Raw genomic sequence first — 23,421 nt, forward strand, 5'->3', positions numbered from 1 at the left:
TCATGCAGCCTGTTCATCAGCTGATAGAAAGTTTGGCTTCTGTTCTTTGTGAACCAAATCAGTGAAACCGGAAAATATAGGCCTATTTAGGCTTACAAGAGGACAGGAGATAAAGGTAGCTAAAATGAGCTATTAGAAGAATTATTGCACTGAGACAAATATTTGGGTTTAGTGTTTGCTTGTTTTCCAGAGTCACTGCTAGACATAGCTGTGTGAAATCTCTTTGAAACTTGCTTTTGCTTCTGCCAAACGTTAGACCTAAGAAGAAAGGAATGGGTTCCAAACATGCTGAAAAAAAATTGTTGGAAAAAAAAAAAAACAACTCGTGTAACAAACTTCTATAAAATCAGACCATCAAATTAAATAATGGGTAAAAGGGCCTTCCATGACTCAGAGATGATTATTTTTAACTTGTGCAAACTACCAAAGCCCCAGTGGACAAGAAGGCGTGGCTGCAATTCTGTCAACACCTGACATCTGCTCCGACAGATGTTTCTCAGGGGAGGGTTGACTGAAAAACCATCTTTCCATATGTTTTCTGTTATGATCACATTACTTTTCTCTTTCTTCTCCCTTCTCTAGGTTAGATGCAAACAAACCAATGCGGTACTTAGAAAACAAGGCAGCTTTGAACGAGGCATTAGAAAGGTTGAATTGGCCCATTTCGTTGAAGGAGCTCTCCATGCTGGAGAATGAAATCCTAGCTGGGAAAATGTACGTGCAGCAGGCCATGGAGCTCCAAGAGGCTGTCAAGAAGGAGAATTATGTAAGCAAAGCACTCGAAGAGGTGCGTACCGTGGTGGGGTCTGTGTTTGCTCCCTCCCCTCTGGTCCGAGCCCTTGACATCTCTGTGTTGGCCATCCCTCTCCTCCACTTCTCAACACACTGATTTCTAAGACTTACAGCCAACCCACTGAAGGTCTCAGCACCTCTTTCAGTAGAAAGGAAATGGCATTTGATTTTACTCTGACCTTATTTTTTAAACAATACATGTTTTAACTGGAAAATAAAACTAAGCAGAAGTATCACAGAGTGATTAAAAGCCTGGACTTTGATATGAGCCAGACCAGCATCTAGTCTCAGATCTGCCACCTAATCCCCATGTGATCTTGGTCAGTGACTCTCTCTAAACCGTACATTTTTTTTTTAAATCTGTAAGATAAGAGTATTAATAGGCTTGTTATGAGAAAATGAACATTTAAAGTAGTTAGTATTGAAAGTCTTCCATAAGTATTAGCAATTATTGTTACTAGTAAAACAGACCTTCTAAAAAGAAAATTTATTATCTAGCAGCCTTAATATTTATTACCACTTTGGATCATTTACTTCTTTATTTTATTTTATTTTTTTTGGTTGCACTCAGTCTCTGTTGCTACATGTGGGCTTTCTCTGTTTGCGGCAAGTGGGGGCTACTCTTTGTTGCAGTGCATGGACTTCTCATTGCAGTGGCTTCTCTTGCTGCAGAGAATGGGCTCTAGGGTGCTTGGACTTCAGTAATTGGAGAAGGCAATGGCACCCCACTCCAGTACTCTTGCCTGGAAAATCCCATGGACGGAGGAGCCTGGTGGGCTGCGGTCCATGGGGTCGCTAGGAGTCGGACACGACTGAGCAACTTCACTTTCACTTTTCGCTTTCATGCATTGGAGAAAGAAATGGCAACCCACTCCAGTGTTCTTGCCTGGAGAATCCCAGGGACGGGGGAGCCTGGTGGGCTGCCATCTACGGGGTCGCACAGAGTCGGACACGACTAAAGCGACTTAGCAGCAGCAGCAGCATACGTATATCCCCTCCCTCCTGAAGCCCTCTCCCATCTCCCTCCCCATCCTACCCCTCCAGGTTGACACAGAGCCCCTGTCTGAGTTTCCTGAGCCATACAGCAAATTCCCCTTGGCCATCTATTTTACATATGGTAATGTAAGTTTCCATGTTATATCTCACCCTCTCCTCCCCTCTCCCCATGTCCACAAGTCTATTCTCTCTGTCTGTTTCTCCATTGCTGCCCTGTGAATAAATTCTTCAGTTCCATTTTTCTAGATTCTGTATATATCCATTAGAATACAATATTTATCTTTCTCTTTCTGACTTCACTATAATAGGTTCTAGGTTCATCCACCAATGAGGTGGATTCTTCTAATGAAGAACTGACTCAAAGGCATTCCTTTTTATGGCTGAGTAATATTCCATTGTGTATAGGTACCACAACTTATTTATCCATTCATCTGTTGTAAATAGTGTAAATAGTGCTGCAATGAACAATGGGATACATGTGTCTTTCAATTTTGGTTTCCTCAGGGTATATGCCTAGGAGTGGGATTTCTGGGTCATGTGGTTTTATTCCTAGTTTTTTAAGAAATCTCCATACCTTCTTCCATAGTGGCTATATCAATTTACATTCCCACTGACAGTGCAGGAAAGAAAGAAGAAAGTGAAGTTGCTCAGTCATGTCCGACTCTTTGCGACCCCATGGACTGTAGCCCACCAGGCTCCTCCATCCATAGAATTTTCCAGGCAAGAGTACTGGAGTGGATTGCCATTTCCTTCTCCAGGGGATCTTCCTGACCCAGGGATCAAACCTGGGTCTCCTGCATTGCAGGCAGATGCTTTACCATCTGAGCCACCCTTTTCTCCATACCCTCTCCAGCATTTATTGTTTGTAGAGTTTTTGATGATGGCCATTCTGACTGATGTGAGGTGATATCTCATTGTAGTTTTGATTTGCATTTCTCTAATAATGAGCGATGTTGAGCATCTTTTCATGTGTTTGTTAGCCATTTGTGTGTCTTCTTTGGAGAAATGTCTGCTTGGGTCTTTTTCCCACTTTTTGATTGGGTTGTTTATTTTGCTGGTATTGAGTTGTATGAGCTGCTTGTATATTTTGGAAATTAATCCTTTGTCAGTTGTCTCATTTGCTGTTGTTTTCTCCCATTCTGAGGGTTGTCTTTTCACCTTGCTTATAGTTTCTTTTGCTGTGCAAAAGCTTTTATGTTTAATCAGATCCCACCTGTTTACTTTTGTTTTTATTTCCATTACTCTAGTAGGTGGGTCATAGAAGATCTTGCTTTGATTTATGTAATCAAGTGTTCTGCCTATGTTTTTCTCTAAGAGTTTTATAGTTTCTGGTCTTGCATTTAGGTCTTTAATCCATTTTGAGTTTATCTTTGTGTTTGGTGTTAGGGAGTGTTCTAATTTCATTCTTTTACATGTAGCTGTCCAGTTTTCCCAGCACCATTTATTGAAGAGGCTGTGTGCCCCATTTTATATTCTTGCCTCCTTTGTCAAAAATTAGGTACCCATAGGTGTATGGGTTTATTTCTGAGCTTTCTATCTTGTTCCATTGGTCTATATTTCTGTTTTTGTGCCAGTACCATACTGTCTTGATGACTAGCTTTGTAGTATAATCTAAAGTCAGGGAGTTTGTTTCCTCCACTCCATTCTTCTTTCTCAAGACCACTTTGGCTATTCAGGTCTTTTGTGTTTCCATATGAATTGTGAAATTTTTTGTTCTAGTTCTGTGAAAAATGTCATTGGTAATTGGATAGGGATCACATTGAATCTGTAGATTGTGTTTGTTAATATAGTCATTTTCACAATATTGATTCTCCCTACCCAGGAACATGGAATATCTCTCCATCTGTTTATGTCACCTTTGATTTCTTTCATTAGTGTCTTACAATTTTCTGTGTACCGTTCTTTTGTCTCCTTAGGTAAATTTATTCCTGGATACTTCTTTTTGTTGCAATGGTGAATAGGATTGATTCCTTAATTTCTTTCTGTATTTTCATTGTCAGTATATAGAAATGCAAGTGATTTCTATGTATTGATTTTGTATCCTGCAACTTTGCTAAATTCACTGATTAGCTCTAGTAATTTTCTGATACTATCTTTAGGGTTTCTTATGTACAGTATCATGTCATCTGCAAACAGTGAGAACTTTACTTCTTCTTTTCCAATCTGAATTCCTTTTATTTCTTTTTCTTGTCTGCTGTAGCTAGGACTTCTAGAACTATGTTGAATAATAGTGGTAAAAGTGAACACCCTTGTCTTGTTCCTGACCTCAGGGGGAATGCTTTCAACTTTTTACCATTGAGAATAATGTTTGCTGTAGGCTTATCATATATTGGCTTTATTATGTTGAGGTAGGTTCCTTCTATGCACATTTTTTAATGTGCATTTAAAAGTTTAATCATAAATGGGTGCTGAATTTAGTCAAAGGCTTTTTCTGCATCTATTGAGATTATCATATGGTTTTTATCTTTCAATTTGTTAATGTGGTGTATCACATTGATTGATTTCCGTATATTGAAGAATCCTTACATCCCTGGAATAAACCAAGCTTGATCATGGTGTATGAGCTTTTTGATGTGTTGCTGAATTCTGTTTGCTAAAATTTTGTTGAGGATTTTTGCATCTATGTTCATCAGTGATATTGGCCTGTAGTTTTCTTTTTTTGTGTGTTGTCTTTGTCTGGTTTTGGTATCAGTGTGATAGTGGCTTCGTAGAATGAGTTTGGAAGTGTTCCTTCCTCTGCAATTTTTTGAAAGAGTTTTGAAAAAGTTTTAGAAGGATAGGCAATAGCTCTTCTCTAAATGTTTGATGGAATTCTCCTGTGAAGCCATCTAGTCCTGGGTTTTTGTTTTCTGAGAGATTTTTGATCACAGCTTCAATTTCAGTGCTTATAATTGGGTTGTTCATTATTTCTATTTCTTCCTAGTTCAATCTTAAAAGGTTGAACTTTTCAAAGAATCTGTCCATTTCTTCCAGGTTATCCATTTTATTGCCATATAGTTGTTCATAGTAGTCTCTCTCTCTCTTTTTTTTTTTTCTTCTGATCAGCAGGTCATCACTTATTCATTAACACAACTCCAAGTCCAGAAAGCTGCCTGACATGACAACTTTTCTTTCTTGGTTATGGTCCCCTCCAGACAGTAGAGTGACAGGGTCATGGATCCCCTTCAACAGAGTGAGATGTGCTTGCCCCAGGGTGCCCTCTTCAGAGATACCCTGTAATTTTGCCAGCCTTGCCAACGTGCGACATGGGGGGGTCACCCCATTGTCTGTTGTAACCTCTCCATTTTCATTTCTAATTTTGTTGATTTGATTCTTCTTTCTTTTTTCCTTGATGAGTTTGGCTAAAGGTTTGTCAATTTTGTTTATCTTCTCAAAGAATCAGCTTTTAGTTTTATTAATCTTTACTATTGTTTCTTTCATTTTTTTAAATTTATTTCTGCTCAGATTTTTATGATTTCTTTCCTTCTACTAATTTTGGAATTTTTTTGTTCTTCTTTTTCTAGTTGTTTTAGGTGTAAAATTAGGTCTTCTATTCAATGTTTTTCTTGTTTCTTGAGGTGGGATTGTATTGCTATAAACTTCCCTCTTAGAACTGCTTTTGCTGCATCCCATAGGTTTTGAGTTATCGTGTTTTCATTGTCATTTGTTTCTAGAAATTTTCTGATTTCCCTTTTGATTTCTTCAGTAACCTGTTGGTTATTTAGAAATGTATTGTTTAATCTCCATGTGTTTGTGTTTCTTACAGATTTTTTCTTATAAATGATATCTGGTCTCATAGTGTTGTGGTCAGAGAAGATGCTTGATACAATTTCAGTTTTCTTAAATTTACTCAGGTTTGATTTGTGATCCAAGATGTGGTCTATCCTGGAGAATGTTCCATGTACACTTGAGAAGAAAGTGTATTCTTGTGCATTTGGATGGAATGTCCTAAAGATATCAGTGAGATCCATCTCATCTAATGTATCATTTAAGACTTGTGTTTCCTTATTAATTTTCTGTTAATTAAAGTCTCCTAATTAAAGTCTTCTACTATTATTGTGTTACTGTCAATTTCTCCTTTTATGTCTGTTAGTGTTTGTCTTATGTATTGAGATACTCCTATGTTGGATGCATAGATATTTACAATTATTATGTCTTCCTCTTGGATTGATCCCTTGATCATTATGTAATGCCAACAAAGGTCTGTCTAGTCAAGGCTATGGTTTTTCCAGTAGTCATGTATGGATGTGAGAGTTGGACTATAAAGAAAGCTGAGTGCCGAATAATTGATGCTACAACTGTGGTGTTGGAGAAGACTCTTGAGAATCCCTTGGGCTGCAAGGAGATCCAACGAGTCCATCCTAAAGGAAATGAGTCCTGAGTGTTCATTGGAAGCTTATGTTGAAGCTGAAACTCCAATACTTTGGCCACCTGATGTGAAGCGCTGACTCATTTGAAAAGACCCTGATGCTGGGAAAGATTGAAGGCAGGAGGAGAAGGGGATGACAGAGGATGAGAGGGTTGGATGGCATCACCAACTCAATGGATATGAGTTTGGGTAAACTCCAGGAGTTGGTGATGGACAAGGAGGACTGGCGTGCTGCAGTCTGTGGGGTCTCAAAGAGTCGGACACAACTGAGTGACTGAAGTAAATTGAACTATCCTTCCTTATCTCTTGTAGTATTCTTTATATTAAGCTCTGTTTTGTCTGATATAAGGATTGCTACTCCAGCTTTCTTTGCTTCCCATTTGCATGGAATATATTTTTCCGTCCTCTCACTTTCAGCCTATATGTGTCTTTAGGTCTGAAGTGGGTTTCTTGTAGACAGCATATATATGGGTCTTGTTTTTGTATCCATTCAGCCAGTCTGTGTTTTCTGGTTGGAGCATTTAATCCATTTACATTTAAAGTAATTATTGATATATACATTCCTATTGCCATTTTCTTAATTGTTTGAAGTTGATTTTGTAGATCTTTTTACTTCTCTTGTATTTCTTGACTATATAAGTCCCTTTAACACTTGTCGTAAAGCTGGTTTGGTGGTACTGAATTCTCTTAACTTTTCGTAACTTTTGCTTGTCTGAAAAGCTTTTTATTTCTCCATCAATTTTGAATGAGATCCTTACCAGGTACAGTAATCTTGGTTGTAGATTTTTCCCTTTCAGTACTTTAAATATATCCTGCCATTCCCTTCTGGCCTGCTGAGTTTCTGCTGAAAGATCAGCTGTTAAACGTATGGGGTTTCCCTTGTATGTTACTTGTTGCTTTTCCCTTGCTGCTTTTAAGATTCTTTCTTTGTGTTTATTCTGTTAGTTTGATTAGTATGTGTCTTGGTGTGTTTCTCCTTGGGTTTATTCTGTATGGGACTCTTCATGCCTCTTGGACTTGATAGACTATTCCCTTTTCCATGTTGGGGAAATTTTCAACTATAATCTCTTCAAAAATTTTCTCATACCCTTTCTTTTTCTCTTCTTCTTCTGGGACCCCTATAATTTGAATGTTGGTGCATTTGATATTGTCCCAGAGTTTATTCTGCTCTTCAGAAATTATTTCCACCATTTTATCTTCTAGCTCACTGATTCGTTCTTCTGCTTCAGATATTCTATTCAGATATTCTATCAATATGCTATTGATTCTTTCCAGAGTATTTTTAATTTCAGTAATTGTGTTGTATGTCTCTGTATGTTTATTCTTTAATTCTTCTAGGTCTTTGTTAATTGATTCATGTATTTTCTCCATTTTGTTTTCAAGATTTTTGATCATCTTTACTATCATTATTCTGAATTCTTTTTCAGGGAGTTTGCATATTTCCTCTTCATTTATTTGGACTTCTGTTTTTCTAGTTTGTTCCTTCATTTGTGTAGTATTTATCTGCCTTTTCATAATTTTTTTTAACTTATTGTGTTTGAGGTCACCTTTTCCCAGGCTTCAGGGTTGAATTCTTTCTTCCTTTTGGTTTTTGGCCTCCTAAGGTTGGTCCAGTGGTTTGTGTAAGCTTCAAATAGGGTGAGATTTATGCTGAGTTTGTGTGTGTGTGTGTGTGTTTGTCCTCTGTTGGGCAAGGCTGAATGAGGTGGTAATCCTGTCTGCTGATGATTGGGTTTGTATTTTTATTGTTTGTTGTTTAGATGAGGTGTTCTGCACAGGGTGCTACTGGGGGTTGGGTGATGCTGGGTCTTGTACTCAAGTGGTTTCCTTTGTGTGAGTTCTCACTATTTGATACTCCCTAGTGTTAGTACTCAGGTATTCTAGGGTCTTGGAGTCAGTGCTCCCACTCCAAAGGGTCAGAGCTTGATCTCTGGTTAGAAATGAAGATTTCACAAGTGATTTGTTATGGCATTAAGTGAGCTTAAAACAGATACCCCAAAGTGAGAAACCAAAGATGAACCCCAGACAAATGGAAGTTACAAAATCAGGTAAATAATAATTAAAATAATGGAATATACACATACACATATGCACCCATAAGCAAAGTCAAAACAGTCCAATTAAAACAAAGTACAGTAGATTGACCTGTTAAACAAACAAAATCAAAAATTATATGTGTGTGACTGAATATAAAAAAGTGTGACTGAATATATACATATGCATATACACACATAATCAAAATCAAGAGTCCAACAAAAATAAAGTACAGTAGGTTGATCTGGTGAATAAAGGAAGCCAAAAATTATATCTACTAGTTAAGAGCAAAACTTACTAAAGCACAAACTGGAAAATAAAACTAAAGCAAAGTGCCAATTGGGGAATAAAGCAAAGAAAATAAAACTAACAAATATATTGAGAGGAAAGGAAAGAAAGAAAAGAAAGAATAGATGTGCAAGGTTAAATAGAGGTAGATAAAGAAGATTTATATACATTAAAGATTAACTGCAAGGGGAAAGTAACAGTAGGAAAAGCAAACAAAGGAATAAATGTAGAAAAATTAATTAAAGCTAAAAAGAGAGAAAAAGGAAAAAAAACAAGGAAAACTCCACAGAACTGCAAAAGCCCAATGTAGAGGCAGAGGTTTATAACAACAATAAAAAAAATGTGGCTGAGAAAAAGAGAAAAGAAAAAGCTCAAAAGCTGAATTAGATTTCATAGTGCCAATAAACTTGACAACTACAACAGAGGAGGGGGAAAGGGGAAAAAAAAATCCAAAGAATCTACAGAACAAGTCAAAACATAGGAATAATAGATGTTTTTCTTGAGTCACTGCTCTCAGAGTCCTTTCCTTCACTGGGAGTCACAGTCCACCTTACCTCCCAAGGAGGCCCTCCAACACTGTGCTGATCTCTGGACCTGTTGTGGGGGCGGCTTAGATTCTAATCTTGTCTTACTTCTATGTGTTCTTGCCTCCAATGTCCACGGCTATCAGAACTGGTGCATTTTATTTTGTGAAAGCTCTTAGTGTTCTTTTATATATTCCATAGACACAGAGTCTGCCTAGTTGATCTTGTGGATTTAATCTGAAGCTTATACAGCTGATGGGAAGGTTTGAGGTCTTCTTCCTTAGCCACACTGCCTCTGGGTTTCAATTGTGGTTTTATTTCCACTTCTGCATGTGGGTCGTCCCCTGGGGTTTGCTCTTGAGGATGCCCTGGAGCACTTGGGTTTGCCCCTATGAGGGCCAGGTGTGGAGGTGGTGCAGCTGCTTGGGTCGAAGGGGTTCTGGCAGCACCAGGTATTCAGGGGAGTTGATGGCTAGGACAGCAGGAAACATAATGCTCTAGAAGGGTATGGCAGAGAAGGCAATGGCACCCCACTCCAGTACTCTTGCCTGGAAAATCCCAAGGACGGAAGAGCCTGGTAGGCTGCAGTCCATGGGGTCGCTAAGAGTCGGGCACGACTGAGCGACTTCACTTTCACTTTTCAGTTTCATGCATTGGAGAAGGAAATGGCAACCCACCTCAGTATTCTTGCCTGGAGAATCCGAGGGACAGAGGAGCCTAGTGGGCTGCCATCTATGGGGTTGCACAGAGTCGGACACAACTGAAGTGACTTAGCAGCAGCAACAGAAGGGTATGGCAACCAGTATTGGCCAATACTTCCTGTATTGCCTGGAGAACCCCCTGACAGAGAAGCCTGGCAGGCCGCAGTCTACAGGGCCACAAAGAGTTGGACACGACTGAAGCAACCCTGCATGCATAGACACAAGCCTTTTTTTTGTCTGTGGCAGCTCTGCCCCAGTGAGAGTTGAACATGAAGGTGGTGAAGCTGCTTGGCTTGCAGGGACCCTGGAGGCACCAAATGTGCAGGGACATGGACTGCCTTTGCTGTAGGAGTTATGACCCTATCAGAGAGTCTTTCTTCGATTCTCTTGTAGCTGGTGATCAGAAGGCCTCTTTGGCCAGTCTTTCTCCATAGCTCTGCCTGTTCAGGCACTTACAAGGCTTCCTTGCCTGGGGTCCTTCTCTGTTGTTTGGTGCATCAGGCACATAGAGAGGGCCCCCTGGTTGGGATCCTACTCTGTAGATCGGGGTGTCAGGCACTTAAAGGAGCACCCTGGGTGGGGTCCTATTCTGTAGTTCAGTGCGTCAGGCACTTTCTGGGCCAGCCTTTCTTGTTCAGCTGCCACTGCTGGCTATTGTAGGGAGAGAGAGGCTACGGTGATGGCTCCACCCACTATGCAGTATCGCCTTGCTTCCACGGCTGCCCAGCTTTCCTCCACAGGCATTTCTCACCACAGTCTCCTCCCTCACATCCCCTCGATCCGTCTCTCCGCAATCAACAGCAGCCCTTGCCCTGGGATTGCTCCACAATCCCTAAACTCCAGCTCCCAGCCACTGCACCTTCCAGGGGACCTCATCCCTTTCCGGAATATGTATGGCTGCAGCAAGGACTGTTTGACTCTCCTTCCATTTAGGCTACCACAGATCAGCTGTTTCCCTCTCAGACTTAAATGTTTCTCCTCTGACTCAGACAGTTGCCCTGATATGGGGATCAGACCCTTGCTTCAGTTCCCCCACCCGCCGAGGGCAGGTCCAGTCTTGCTAACACTCCTGTTTTTGCCCCTAGTTCCTTCATCCTACTGAGTTTTGTGTGGTTCTATATATTCTTTTCCACTGGTCAGGCACTCCTGTCTGCTCTCAGCTGGTGTTCTGCACACACTTCTGTGTCTGAAGGTGTATTCCTGATTTATCCGTGGAAAGAGATGTACTCCATGTCCACCTATGCCTCCGCCATCTTTAAATCCTCAGTCATTTACTTTTAATTGTTTTTCTTCCTTGAATAAATTTTACACATAGATACAGAGTGTCCATAATCATTTTATATTCTACTTTTCAATTTAGCATTGTCTTACATACTTTCTTTCTGTTTTTGCTGAACCATCAGATTGACATTTTTTGTAGTTACATGATAGTCCATGGTGTATAACTACCCTCATTGGTTTAACTCTTCACTGAATGTTGGACATTTGGGGTTTTGTTTTTTTTTTTTTTTCAATTTTCCTTTCAGATGTTTTGATGCTTCTATGGTGCATACAGTTGAACTATTTTGTTAAGATAAGGTCTTAGAAGTGGGACTCTTGGCCCAAAGAACATAAACACCTGGGGGCTTTAAATACTTGCTGCCTGTATAATAAATATTCTCTTTCTGACTGTAGTAGAGTGTGTGTAGACCTGGAATAGTTCATCCAGAATCTTACTGATTTTTATATAATTTTCATATATTCACCATTTGATGGCATAAAAAATATATCCAAGGAATTGACCTTTGAGATTCATCTATTTTTTATTTCAGTCTTTGCTAAATGATACTGACTTTGCCTGGTTTTAAATTCTGTTTTTGCTATTCTAGATTGTTGTGTTTTATTTGCTTATTTTAATTTAATTTTTCCCCTGAAAATGGCTTTTTCCCCCTTTAGTGTCAAAAGCTATTTCTTTTCTGCAGAGTGTAAAAGTTTTATCATATCTTTATTTTCGCTTTTACCTATTCTGTTTTATTTATTTATATGTATTGGGATTCTTAATATTGTTTTTATTCAAACAAAGTGACCCCCTCAAAGAGTTGTTCAGTCTTTCCTTGGAATGCACCATCTGTTGACCCCAAATGTGTTTCTGTCTATTGGCCTTTCACACCTAGATGTCCCATGGACACCCAAGAATCAAGAAGGCTGAAAATGAATTAACTCCCTCCCCCTGGAGATCTCTTCTTTCATCATGCCTCTTCCTCTCTGTTTGTCCCTTCATTTATTCATTGAAATATTTATGAGTTCCTCTGAGGTGCCAAGCCCTATTCTAAGCACTAAAAGTACTTAAACACAGGGACCAAGCCCCACTCTTATTATAGTTGAGAAAACAGACCATTACAGGTCTTAAATGATGGACTTTCCCATGTTGAGCTCTGAAGACATTACTGCCTAACAGCAGAATTTTCAAGCTTTTGATCTCTGGGTTAGGAAGGTCACATGGAGGAGGAAACAGCAACCCACTCCAGTATTCTTGCCTGGGAAATTCCATGGACAGAAGAGCCTGAAGGGCTACAGTCCACAGGGTCTCAAAGAGTCAGACATAACTGAGTGACTGAGCAGCAGCAACAGCAGGATTCTTTCATCTACACTTTACATTAAATTTAAAAACGGGAGTGTTGCTAATGTAGTGAAAAGAAGCCTCTTGTGATTCAGAACAAAGTATGTTCTGAATTTGTCTAGATTTGTGGGATTCAAAGGCTCATTGTTCGTGGGATATGAATGAATTGTTCTATTTCTTTATTCTCTTGTCCACAGAGTGGGAAGTAAAATAATTTCCACAATTTCTTCATCCAAAAATATTTGTTCACTGCCTACCATGGATTAGATTCATGGCACAGGTGATCTCAGTCAGTGAATAGGCTGTCACATTCTTCTCTCTTTCCTTGGGATCTGCCAAGGTGAAGCTATACATTGAACACAAAATAGGGGCTTGTTAATACCATTGGAGACATGGGTTCAGCCCAATGTAGGAGACATATTGTATTAGAGCATAATCTCCATGAGAGCTGAGATCTTGTTTGGCCTCACTTATAGCTGTATCCATAGCTACATCCACTGAGAATGATGCCTGGCACATGGTGGGTGCTCAAAAGTATTTATTGAAGGAATGAAACCCAGACCCTTATATCAGAGTATTACAAATATGACAGTAGAGGCATAGCCATAGAACAACTGGAAGATGGGGAAAAGTGAACAATTCTGGCTGGGGAGTTGAGGAAGTCTTCACAGAAGGGGGTGATTGAATTTGATCCAGAAGGATGTGTAGGGATTTGCGGGTGGGAGTGTGAGAAGTGTTCTGAGTGAGAGAAACAGCTTGTGTGTGCCAAGACAGGTAGAGGGGAAGAACATGGTGTATTCACCAGGGGTGTGGCAGGAGACGAGACAGGGAAAGGGAAGATGGACCCAGAATACAGGGAACTGAAAATCTCTCTTAGAATCAGGGACTCTATCCTGTAGGAAATGAATACCAGTGAGAGATTTACAGCAAGCAGAAAACATGAACAGATTTTTGTTTTGGAAAGATTATTTTGGCAGCAAGATAAGGCTCAGTGTAGGGGGAAAAGACCAAAACCAGGTGCAGACTCAGAGACGTTGATCCTCGAGCCAAGTCAGTACAGTATGGAGGGTTTAGGTGAAAGAGGCATGAGTTGGTGGAAAGTGAATGTGTGCAGTGAGCCAGAGGGCAAAGTTGAGCACACCCACAAACTTCCCATCTTAGACAGCTAAGAGACAGAGGCACTGTTAACCACCACATCCGTATCACCTCTGCTTCTTGAGGAGACAGCCCTTCGAAACACCGTGTCGTTCTCTCACCCCTTACCACAGTTTTGTTTTCTTCATAGCACATTTCACCACCTGACATTATGTATGTATTTGTTCATGATCTGCATCCTCCACTGGAATAAGAGTGGGGCTTGGTCCATTGTGTTCTAGGTATTTCTAGTATTGCTGGAGTATTGCCTGACACCTTGTAAGCACTCCCAAATATTTGAATGAATAAATAAACGGAAGAACAGAAGCAAGAGGTACCATGAGAGGAAAGGAAAGGAAACTCTTTAGGTCCTCTCAATTCTTGGATGTCCCCAGGGCATCTGGGTGAGAAAGGCCCATAGGCAGCCACATGTTTGGAGTTTAGGAGAAAAGTCTGAGTTAAGGAGATAGATTTGAAGGTTCTTTGAGGTAATGAGAAAGGGAGACTGTAGAGGGGCCAGTGTAGGACAGCTGGAGAAGCAGAAGCTCCAGGTAGAGAGCTGTGATGCCGGAGCCCAAGGAGGAGAGGTGGCAAGAGCCCTGGGCCTGGAGTCAGAAAGACCTGAATTCAAGTCTCAGCACTGCCACACTCCAGCCGAGGGACCTTCATTAGGCTGTCTAAGCCTAGGTCCCTCATCCTTACGTGAGAAAAATCATAATGGCCACCTGCAAGATGGTTATGAGACAGCTCACATAAAATGCTCAGGACAGTGTGCAGCATTAAATGTTCATCGGGAAACGCTGTCTCAACACACATTGTCCATCATTGCTATTTTTACGATTAATGAATTACTGAGGAGTTTTGAAATAATCATACAGGATGATGTCTGAAAGCCATTTGACTTTCAAGAGGGATGTCAGTAATGATCCTAGCCAGAACAGTTTTGGTGGCCTTTGGGGAGTGGAAGCCAGTTTGCAGAAGGTAGAGGAGTGGATAGAAGTTGAGAAAATAAATATAGGAAGTGAAGACTTTAGTTTGAAGATCTTCATAGAAAGGAAAGGAGAAAAAGATGGTGGGAGCTTGACGTGAGAGCCACAGCGAGAGAAGACGTTGAATTCATGTAATGGTATTGGTGCGTCCACTGCTACCCTCTTTTTTGGTCAAGGATTAAAGATGTCCTTTCACTGCCCTGTCACTTTATTGGGTGACCAAAGCCCCCACTGTCTGCTCGGGGCAGCACCCATGTGCCCAGGAAAGTTGTCCACAGGTAAGGAATGGGTGGGAGAGGTTCATACTTGGCAGCTGATCCACAATTTCTTCCACTGTGAGTGTGGCCCTCTGTAAAGGAAGATTTTCTGTGTAATATTTAAGGTGATGCTTCTCCTTACTGTAAGTGATGTATTGTGTGATATTTTACTTCATTTCTATCTGAATTGATTCCATGACCCACTAAAGGTGTCAACCTTTCTGTGTGAAAAATGGTTGAAATCAAAGCTCAGGATTGCAAGACTTTTTGAGATCCTGCAGTGAAAAATCCATCACATATGTAGTCATCTTTATTGATTCAGATATAACTAGAGTCTCATTTTAAATTCTAATAGCAAAGGCCAAAGATTTTGATCAATGATTGTAATTTGGAGAGGAAGAAACCTGGTTTTTGTTAAGATCCCCTACAGTTTATTGATAACACAGCAAAAGGTGGTCAAAATTGGTTGGCATGAGAGGCAATCAGAAATGCCCATGTGTGTTCAGAAGGGAGTGGTCACTGTATTTGATCCAGTCGAGGGTGCCTCATGGAGCCTGAGGGTCTGTGGCTCTCAGATGCTTTCCCCTGACATATGTTGGCACCCAGCGTAGACACACATTGGTTCCTGAGCTTGGGACAGCTTCATGATTTTTCTGTTGGTCAGGATTAGTGGTGGGGAGAAGTGGTTATACATGCCAGTGTCTGGCTAGATTGTGCCCTGCTTTTCCACTCAGACTTTCCCTGGCAGTTCTTTGCAAGATCAGATGTAGGGTGTGAATCATTATTTTACCTGCTCTGCCCAGCACATTATACTGGGCACATCCCATGCTTAACCGTTCTCCCTGTTTCTGTAATCCACTCATTCTGTGGCATCCTTGGAGACAGGTGCTTGGATTACTGACTGCATAATGGAAAGAAAGGTCTTAATTCTGAACTTTTATTTTTTTAATGAAGAAATATCTTCCTGGTGTTTATTTTATTTTTGGCCACACTGCATGGCATGTGGGATCTTAGTTCCCCAACCAGAGATCAGACTCATGCCCCTTGCATTGGAAGCACAGAGTCTTAACCACTGCACCACCAGGAAAGTCTCTTAATTCTGAACCTTTAAAATTCCACTGGAAAGCTCCCTTCACCAGCACCGCTCTTGTTGCCATGATTGAGGAGTTCAACGACATTAGCCCATCCGGAGCCCTCAGGGCTGCAGGATGGTGGAAGGCACCAAGGGCATCCAAGACATAATTCACCCCCCGAGTTCTCCCTGGGAGCCTGGTGTGGGGCAGCCCCAGTCGTAACCTTGGCTGCCTTGAAACACACTGTGGTGGCAAGTCTTGTTAAGCTATAAGCATCTGTGAACAACCTGAATAGAGACCTTGGAGATGAGCTGACCCAGCTGGCTGCACATGGTTACTACTCCAAGTTGTGACCAGCAAGGAATCTGGAGGCTTTGGCTTTGAGAAATAGCTAATTAAATGTTCCATTCCATGGAAAGTTGTCCAGGAGAAAGAGAGCATTAGGAAAATGCACCACAGGTGGGAGGATGTGGGTGAGACTGGGTGAGAAGGGAATGGGAGAATGAGTGATGAAAAGAAACCACTTGGATTTGAAAACATATTGGATTGTGACTATGACATTACACGAGAGAACAGTAGTTCAGGAGACTTAGAAATTTCTTTGAGTTGTATAAAATGAAGTCAGAATAAGTAGAGTCATTTGTTATGTTTTCTCCCAAACAGTAATTGAACCAGTTGTCTGTCATTCCTGCCTCATAACCCATCTTTATACAGCTCGGAGAAGGCAACAGCAACCCACTCCAGTACTCTTGCCTGGAGAATCCCAAGGACGGGGGAGCCTGGTGGGCTGCAGTCCATGGGGTCGCACAGAGTTGGAAATGACTGAAGTGATTTAGCAGCAGCAGCAGCAGCAGTACTCCTTCTTTAAAGGGAGGCATCGCACCTTAACCCTTTATGACTAGCCAGCCCCTCTTATTCCAGGAGTGGAACCTGTAGTCTCTTCTGCTGCTACTTGAGTCTGATAGGAGGACTGACTCCCTGGAGACTGTGAGATAGAGGGTCCCCTGGCGTGCAGGCGGGGAACTAGCAAGTCTGGATTGTGCATCTTGTTAAGCTATAAGCATCTGTGAACAACCTGAATAGAGACCTTGGAGATGAGCTGACCCAGCTGGCTGCACAAAGAACCACACGCACACACTGAGGCGATACGTGAACGTCTGGAAACCAGACCCCCCATGGGCTCCTGTGAGACGATGGTGGTGGGACACCTGGCCAGTGTGGGCTGAAATCCCAGAGAGAGTGAGGCGCCCGGATGTGATGGGCAAGGATGCCAAAGAGAAGATGCTGCCCGTGTCATGGTAGTGCCATGGTTAGCTGGGGATTTTAGGCGAGGATCCTGCTCAGGAAGACCAGCCAATGGAGGAAGTTCAAAGAAGGGAAGAAACACTCCCACCAACTCTAAATAGTATCCAGAAAAGTTTCTGTCTAGTACCCTGATGTTCAGGAGTGGAAAGCGGGGGAGGGGGGGTTATCAGCTCCAAGAACAAAAATCAACACCTTGATTCTTTTTATTCTAAAGCTGAAGGCACCCCTCTTGGCTAGAGATTTCAGCTGGGTGGACCCCAGCACTCCCCTGCCACACAGCTCGTCTTTTTTTTTTTTAATTTTGTTTATTTTTGGCTGTGCTGGATCTCCATTGCTGCTCGAGGGCTTTCTCTATTTGCAGCGAGTGGGAGCTGGTCTTCGTGGCAGTTCGTGGGCTTCCCACTGCAGTGGTTTCTCTCATTGCAGAGCACGGGCTCTTAGGGCACTCAGCTTCAGTAGTTGGAGCAAATGGGCTTAGTCGTTGGGACTCGTGGTCTTAGTTCCCCTGCAGCAAGTGGAATCTTCCCAGACCAGGGGTCAAACCCAGGTCCCCTGCATTGATTGGCAGGCAGATTCTCCACCACTGGACCACCAGGGAAGTTTTCATCGTTTTTTCATTGGCATAAATTCTACCCTAAACAGGTTTGGGTGTGATCATTGACTTCACTGGCTGGAGGAGGAAAATTGAGTGCAGAGGGCTTATAAGGAGGGTCCAGGCAGGAAACAGAATCTCATTCAGTCACTTCAAGTGAAGAAACATTAATGAAAGGACTGTTTGCAGAGGGGGAGGCAGGTCAAGGCAGCTAAAAGGGGATTTCACCCCAGAACTGGCAAAGCGGGAAGTTGTCAGCACCTCTGGACTTCAGAGGTGGAGGGAAATAGTGGTACTGGAGCCTGCAAGAGTGCAGTCCACTAGTTGGGGTTTGGGGGGGTGGTATCTGTGGAGAGACAAAAGACAGGGAGGGAGGTTGGAACCAATGCCCCAGCCCTTCTCTCCTTGCTGCCCTCTGACCTCCCGCCTCCCATTGGCTCTGCCTATCAGAAAGTCAGTCAACAAGAGAAATTGGGTCATGTTGTCCTTGGAGGGGTCAGCCTTCTGGAACATGGGGCAGGGCAGGGCAGAGAATGGACCTAGGGGCAGATGGGTGGACCAGAGTAAGCAGCACAGAGATTCTTTTGAAAAGTTTTCTTACAGGCCCAGCATTTCTATTTATACCATCACCTCACTTGAGATGTTTCTGTACAACCGCAGCAGTCAGCTGGTGGTGGTCCACACTGCAGGCAGTGGCACAGAACTGGCTGTAGTATGTGCATCTCTGAAGTGCCTGCCTATGGATGACTATCAGTAACATCCAAAGCACAGACTTCAGAGCTGCAGTAATTTTCAGGTTTAAATACTTAAAACCTTTTCAAGTTTTCCTCTCTTTGATTCTTCCCTAAAAGAGCAATGAGGGAATATTCCCTGAGAAGATGTTACAAATGTGCTTTTCAAGCTACAGAAATAATTTGATTCAGCATCTAATGCATATTTATCAGGTTCCTTTGCTACTACCCTGGTGGCTCAGATGGTAAAGAATCTGCTTGCAATACAGGAGACTTGCGTTCAATCCCTGGGTCAGGAAGATCCCCTGGAGAAGGGAATGACAACCTACTCCAGTGTTCTTGCCTGGAGAATTCCATGGACAGAGGAGCCTGGCAGGCTGCAGCCCTTGGGGTGGCAAAGAGTCAGACATTACTGAGAGACTTAATACACTTTAGATACTACCAAAAAAAAAGAAACAATTTTCTGAAAAAATTTCACCCTTCCACAAAAGCCCTTTGAGTTGATATGGATTGCGATTTGGTTGGAGACTTCACTATCAGAGTGGTTAAGTCTCCCTAGTCCAGTGCTGCTGTGTGCTGGACTCAAGGCCTTTCAGGGCTTCTTCATTCTATCATTGTTTCCTATGCTTCGTAAGCACCTGTTTACACAGCTCAAGGAACCACACCAGGATGAGGGTAAGGCCAAGCCACCCCTGGAGAGGGGATTAGAAACTGCACAGAAATTTGCGGACATGTATTGCTCCTGCGTTTTCTAACATTATGAAATTCCCTGAGGAGGAGGGGAACAAAGCTCCGCAAAAGCACTTGCCAACCCTGCTCTGGATTTGAAAGTACAACTAAGTGTCAGAGTAGCCTGGCAGGCTACAGTCTATGGGATAGAAAAAGAGTTAGCCACAACATAACTTCTGAAATGGGACAATAATTCTCTGCATGTTCTCCTGGTTGCAGCTTCCCTCTTAAGCCTTGGGCTCACGGATGGACTCCTCAGTGTCCCCAGGAGCCCAGTACTGACCTGCTGTGCTTGAGAAATCTTGCAAGGAGACTTACCCTCCTCTTGAAATGGAGGGAGCTGGGACAGGAAATTCCACTTAGAGCTTCACTTCTATGGCTTTAGTTTGACTCCTGCTAAAATGCAAATTTCCTAGAAAGGAAAACTCTCCAAGTCTTTTCAACTCTCTACCATGGGTAGAAGAAATGAAGAAGGAAATGGCAACCCACCCCAGTATTCTTGCCTGGGAAATCCCATGGACAGAGGAGCCTGGCGGGCTACAGTCTATGGGTTTGCAAAGAATCGGACACAATTTAGCAACTGAACACCAACAGCAGCAACCATGGGTCGGTCACTCCCATTCTGCTGCCTCGGGGACTGGGCAGGAGTTGGCCACCCTTGGTTTACATCTTCCTGTAAGGTCATTTTCTCATTTTCTCTCCAGAACTCATGTCTAAAAGGGACACAGATCCTGGATACTCCTGTGGTGGAGCAAACCCCTCTACGTATAAATGAGAGGAGAGAGAGAATAGGTCAGAAAATGCTCCAGGCTGGCCTTGTTCTCCTCACTAGGTTTCAAAAGAGTTTCCAAATGTTCTAATCTCATAATTAGGTACTCTATGGAGAGGAAAGGTCAGAAGATCCCTGGCCCTACGTGTAGTATCTTGATCACAGCAGTCATACTTTACTTGGCTTTAAGGACAAAATATGGCCAGAGAAGCATGTTGGATCTGCTGCTAGTACTGTTTAGGGGTTGTTTGCAGCAGAGTTCTGGAGAAGGCGATGGCACCCCACTCCAGTACTCTTGTCTGGAAAATCCCATGGATGGAGGAGCCTGGTGGGCTGCAGTCCATGGGGTCGTGAAGAGTTGGACACGACTGAGCGACTTCCCTTTCACTTTTCACTTTCATTCATTGGAGAAGGAAATGGCAATCCACTCCAGTGTTCTTGTCTGCAGAATCCCAGGGACGGGGGAGCCTGGTGGGCTGCCGTCTATGGTGTCACACAGAGCTGGACACGACTGAAGCGACTTAGCAGCAGCAGCAGCAGAGTTCAATGATTTGAGGCAGGAAAAAAATACAGTGATTTTACAACAAGATTTTGAGCCAAAGACTAGTTCTACGTATGTAGAACATAGAAGTATGTTCTGTACCTGATGTGAAAACATGCTGTTTGTTAAGTGGAAAATTCTAAAGCATCAAACATTTAGTGATCTCCACCCCACCAATGCAAACCTGAGAACATGACCTTGAAACTAAGTAATAAAACAAAAGGAGGGTATTGTATCTTGGATCCTGTATCTATTGATACATCACTTGATAACTGAATCTGGCAAAAGAGTGAATTGGAGTCTCTGAATTTTGGAAACAAGGCAGAATCAAATTACCCAGAGAACAGCATTCCTAACTGCAGCATCACTGCCCATCTGACTTTCTCACTAAAACTGGTCTGCAGTACTCCTATGCTCCTGAGCCTGCAGATAGGTTGGCTTATTTATTTAGTGCTGGCATTTCTCATTCTCTCATTCTCCATCCCCTGTGACTCTCATCCTCCAAAGATTTCTTTTTCAAGCTGAAGAAGGCTGAGCGCCGAAGAATTGATGCTTTTGAACTGTGGTGTTGGAGAAGACTCTTGAGAGTCCCTTGGACTGCAAGGAGATCCAACCAGTCCATTCTGAAGGAGATCAGCCCTGGGATTTCTTTGGAAGGAATGATGCTAAAGCTGAAACTCCAGTACTTTGGCCACCTCATACGAAGAGTTGACTCATTGGAAAAGACTCTGATGCTGGGAGGGATTGGGGGCAGGAGGAGAAGGGGACGACAGAGGATGAGATGGCTGGATGGCATCACTGACTCGATGGACATGAGTCTGAGTGAACTGCGGGAGTTGGTGATGGACAGGGAGGCCTGGCGTGCTGCGATTCATGGGGTTGCAAAGAGTCAGACACGACTGAGTGACTGATCTGATCTGCTTGTGCATATGATTAGTTGCCTTATGGCTGAAAATGAGCAGGTCAGGGAACACCCTCTAGTATGGGCTATGTCTCTAAAGTCTTTAGTAAGTCTTTGTAGTCCAGTGGCTAAGACTGCGTGCTCCCAATGCAGGGGACCTGGGTTTGAGCCATGTGCTGCAACTAAGACTCTGTGCAGCCAAATAAATAAACATTTTTTAAAAAATATGAAGTCTTTGGCAAGATTCAAAAATAGCAGGATGTCATCTCTCTGGAAAGGTTCCATCGGCATTATGGCTGAATGGATGAGGTATCTAGCTGCCCTGACTGGTGTCCTACCATCCTGAGAGACCAGTGCTCTATTTCTGTGAATGAATCCATATATTAAAGCTGGCCCCCATAGGTCTGCGTTGCCGAGGCTTCTCTGCTCTATCTGTGGTATAGCTGAGTTGCCTGTGCAGGGATATGGAAGAATCACTGAGTGTGCAGTGAGAGGTTCCTTCCATACACCTCCATGCTATAGAAACAGCCAGGAGCGAGTTCTTGTCAATAGTAGTAATAGTTGGAAACAAGAGCAGAGTGAATGTGACTGTGCAAAGCCCTGTAGTAGCTGTAATGGTCCTTTCAGGTGAACTCAAAGTGTGGTGTGGGAATGATGTGAAGGAGGGATGATACTTTTTGGCTGTTTAGAAAGGCAGGGTTTTTTTGGGGGGTGGTGGTGGAGGGGTTTGGCAGTGCCTCACAGCATGTGGGATCTTAGTTCCCCGACCGGGGATTGAACCCAAGCCCCCTACTTTGAAAGAGTGGAGTCTTAATCACTGGACCACCAAGGAAGTCCCAGAAAGGCAGTTGCTTAGGTAGCATTTTCAGTGTGTTAGAATGAACACGAGCAGCCCTCTGCATCGCTTCCATTCGTTGCTATTACCCTTGCAGGGAAGGTCTTCACAGAGTGAGTGGTTTTTCTGTATTAGATGCATTGGGAAGTGAGTGACAACTATAGGAAGGTAAAAAAGAGCTCTCTGATGATTTTGGGCAAATGACTTCACAGATTTGTACCTGTAGAACTGTAGAGAGCAATCATATTTGTTAGCTTCTGGCTAAGAGAAGCTCTCTGGTTGAGAGAATCAATATTTGGAATCTAGAGATAAAAAGAGGCTAGGCAAATAAATTATGGGATTATTCTTATTTTGAATTTTGAAAAGGAGTTTTAGATGAATCTAAGCATAGGTTCTAATAAACCACTGGTCTGTTATACTGATGAAATCTAAAGGAGAAAAATGGCTTTCTAGAATCAATATGGAAATCCTTTGTAAATAATAGGTTATTATTGGTCTGGAGATGATAAGACCGCCTCATGCCTCAGGGGCCAACACCGTCTCCCTGGCTGATCGGTCTTTGATATGAACACTGATGGTGTGAAGTAGTGTGGCTTTGGAAACTAAATTTATGTAAAGGTGAGGTATTTATGTGACATCTGATTTAATTTGGCATATTCTGAATTTTCAAGATTTTGAATTCTATCAATAACAAGAACATACTGTACATGGAGTCTTCCATCAAGGAACTGACTACAGTTCTTGTGTAGTCTGTGGTGTGGGCATCTCTTTGGGGTAATTATGATGGAAAACTCTGCTACTCGTGTCACAGTTCTGACCATGACTTTTCCGTTATGTTGTAGAAACGACAAGCCAGGGTATCATGCTTGTGTTCCTGCCCTTGTACGCGTGTGACCTGACAGTTTCTCCAGTACTGCAGAAAGTCTCCTAAGGCTAAGACTCTTCTGGACAGATATTAGAGGACATTAGAGGTCATTTATTTTGTCCTCTTATTTTGCACACGCAGAAACTGAAGCCCAGAAATGTTAGCATACTGCCCAAGCTCACACAACCACCTGGATAGCACTTGGTCCCATTTCTCCTGTCCCCTGGTCCAGTCCCATCTCTTTGAGACCATTTCAGACTGGCAGTAGGTCATTCTGATCGGCCATGGAAAGGAGTGCTTAGATGTGTCCTCTGGTTGAAAGCTCAGGAACAGTCAGAGGATATTCACCATCTACCATTGATGTTGGGCCATCCTCTTTGATATACTGACTGCATTTCTAAAACCAGAAATTCCATGA

General features: G+C 42.5%; 1 protein-coding gene across 5 annotated transcripts in view; it reads left to right on the forward strand.

Annotated features, from left to right (window-relative positions):
• Window positions 1-23,421, forward strand: part of VWA3B (von Willebrand factor A domain containing 3B) — a 170,051-nt gene that overhangs the window by 126,555 nt on the left and 20,075 nt on the right. For all 5 annotated transcript variants that reach the window (XR_003513264.1, XM_027554634.1, XM_027554636.1 and 2 more), the window contains one exon: window positions 583-787. Coding sequence is in view for 4 of the 5 variants with exons in the window: in XM_027554634.1 (XP_027410435.1) it covers window positions 583-787 (205 nt within the window). In the remaining variant the exon portion in view is untranslated. The remainder of the gene's footprint in view (window positions 1-582; window positions 788-23,421) is intronic.

The sequence above is a fragment of the Bos indicus x Bos taurus genome, chromosome 11 (genome assembly GCF_003369695.1).
Source record: "Bos indicus x Bos taurus breed Angus x Brahman F1 hybrid chromosome 11, Bos_hybrid_MaternalHap_v2.0, whole genome shotgun sequence".
Taxonomy (NCBI): domain Eukaryota; kingdom Metazoa; phylum Chordata; class Mammalia; order Artiodactyla; family Bovidae; genus Bos; species Bos indicus x Bos taurus.